This window comes from Condylura cristata, unplaced genomic scaffold (assembly GCF_000260355.1).
Source record: "Condylura cristata isolate star-nosed mole 26May11 unplaced genomic scaffold, ConCri1.0 scaffold00058, whole genome shotgun sequence".
NCBI lineage: Eukaryota > Metazoa > Chordata > Mammalia > Eulipotyphla > Talpidae > Condylura > Condylura cristata.
In genome coordinates, this window is record NW_004567159.1 from 893,699 (window position 1) to 895,751 (window position 2,053).

At 73.6% G+C, this 2,053-nt stretch overlaps 1 protein-coding gene across 1 annotated transcript in view; it reads right to left on the bottom strand.

Moving 5' to 3' along the window:
• Positions 1-3: 3 nt before the first annotated feature.
• The window catches only part of VWA1 (von Willebrand factor A domain containing 1), a gene marked incomplete at its 3' end in the record, with an annotated part of 7,091 nt that continues 5,041 nt past the window's right edge, over positions 4-2,053 (bottom strand). Inside the window, exons 2-3 of the mRNA XM_012734537.1 lie at positions 981-1,532; positions 4-293 (exon numbers count right to left, since the gene is read on the bottom strand). Coding sequence (XP_012589991.1) covers positions 4-293; positions 981-1,506 — 816 coding nt within the window. The remainder of the gene's footprint in view (positions 294-980; positions 1,533-2,053) is intronic.

Sequence of the window (2,053 nt, forward strand, 5' to 3'; positions counted from 1 at the left end):
CCGCGCGGCCTCACCTGGCAGCGTGCGCACGCGGAGGTGCTGCGGCCCGACCGGGCGCACGTTGGACTCGGGCACCAGCGTGGCCTCGTAGTCCGTGTCCGGCTCCAAGCCGTCCCAGGTCCACCCCGTGGCGTTTCCTGGCAGCTGCTGGCGACGCCGGGCCCCCGGCTGGGTCCTGGGCACCAGCTCCAACACATAGTAGCCCGCGTCGGCAGTCAGCAGGGGTGGCCAGGCCAAGCGCAAGGTGCTGGACGTGACCTCAGAGGCCCACAGCTGCTGTGGCCGCACCGCATCTGCCGGGAGCGGTCATCAGGGCCCGCCCGCTGCGCCCACAGGGATCAAACCGGAGGAAGCCCCTGGCGGCCGCCCCAGGGGTACATGACACCAGAGCGGGGGGGGACCCCAGGGGCGCAGTCTGTCGACGCCCAAGCCTGCTGCGTGGGGCTGGTGGGCACCCGCGAAGGTGGCAGGGCCCAAGTCCTGTGTGGGGGAACCAGCAGGAACTCTGGACAGCAGAGGCTCAAGGGGCGGGGCGCATCCTGAAGATGGGGCCCCCGGGCCGGAGACAGGAGGCTTGGCCGGGCCCAGCGCTGCTAACTCCGGGCCTGGCCCCAGCACCACGCCCAGCGGCGACTGCGCTGCTGGCTGTGCCCACGGCCGGCCTGGCCCTCACGCGCCCTCTGCCCTGCGGCCCCGAGCTTCCCCTTCTGCCCCCAGGCTCAGCCACAGCAGAGGCCACCAGCGCCCAGTGTCCCTGGGGAGAACCTCTGCGGGCGCTGGCCTCGGCCCCGCCCCGTCCAGGGCAGCCTACGCGACGCAGGCTGGAGGCCCCCCACCTCCTCAGCGCCCCCTGGCGCCCCCGTGGCCCTCGCCCAGCAGAGGCGAGGAGGCGCTGCCCGCACGCCCAGCCTCGCAGGCCACCCCCGCGGGACGGGGCACCTGGGTCTGCCCCCGCGGCCCAGGGGGACGCACCCACCTACCGAGGATGGCTCTCCGCAGCCCCTGGGTGATGAGGGGCAGGTCGTCCACGTCCACGAAGCGCAGGTGGCCCTCAGCAGGGGCCGAGGCGGCGGCGGTGAGCTCCAGCAGGTTGCCGCGGCCGGTGCTGACGATGAAGACCGTGACGCCCAGGTCCTTCAGCTCCTGCATGGGGGGGCCCACGGGGTCGCTGGAGCCGCCGTCCGTCACCCACACCAGCACCTTGGGCACCCCTGGCCGGGCGCCCGCCGCCTCTGCAAACAGCTGCTCCTTGGCGTGGGCCAGCGCCAGGCCGGTGTTGGTGTCGCCCATGCGCTGGGCCGCGGCGCGGACGGCCTCCTGGACGGCCAGGCCCGAGCCGTGCTGGCCGAAGGCGAACTCGGTGTGCGGCCGACTGCCCACGTGGACCAGGCTGGCGCGCAGGGCCTCCGGGCCCAGGGGCAGCAGGGCCGCCAGCCCCCCAACAAACTCCCGAACTCGGGAGAACTCATAGTGGGACACACTGGCCGAGCTGTCCAGCAGGAACATCAGGTCCCCCTGGGGGGCCGGGGGTCCTGGGGAGAGGGGAGTGTCAACCTCGGGTGGTGGCCCCAAGATAGGGGACACGCAGGACGGAACCCAGGGTGCAAGCTTTCCCTAAGTGGGCACTGCCCTCCTCAGCCTGTCACGCGGCCTGGGTGGCCCTGGGGGAGGGGGGGTGGGTCCTGGCCCAGCCCAGGGGGTGGAGGGGGGGCTGGGGGGGCTGCCCCCTCTGGCTTACTCCCAGAGAGCCCCACCCCCCAGCACCTGGGTGGGAGCCTGAGAGGTGCAGATGGGGCACAGAGGACCGGGACCGAGGAGAGGTGGGTGAGGCGGGCAGTGACCCCTCCCACAGCTCAAGGGCGGGGCTGGGACCCCACTTACAGGTGGCGTCAACCCTCCCCTGCCCCTCCTGGGCCCAGTAAGCAGACATGTGCCGCAGCAGCCTGAGCCGGTGGCTCTGGGGGCCTGGGGGTCACGGCCCCCCCCCCGGACCTGGCGGCCTCAGCATCCCTGCCCCTCCACTCAGGGCCAAGGGGGGGGAGGGGGGCCGAGG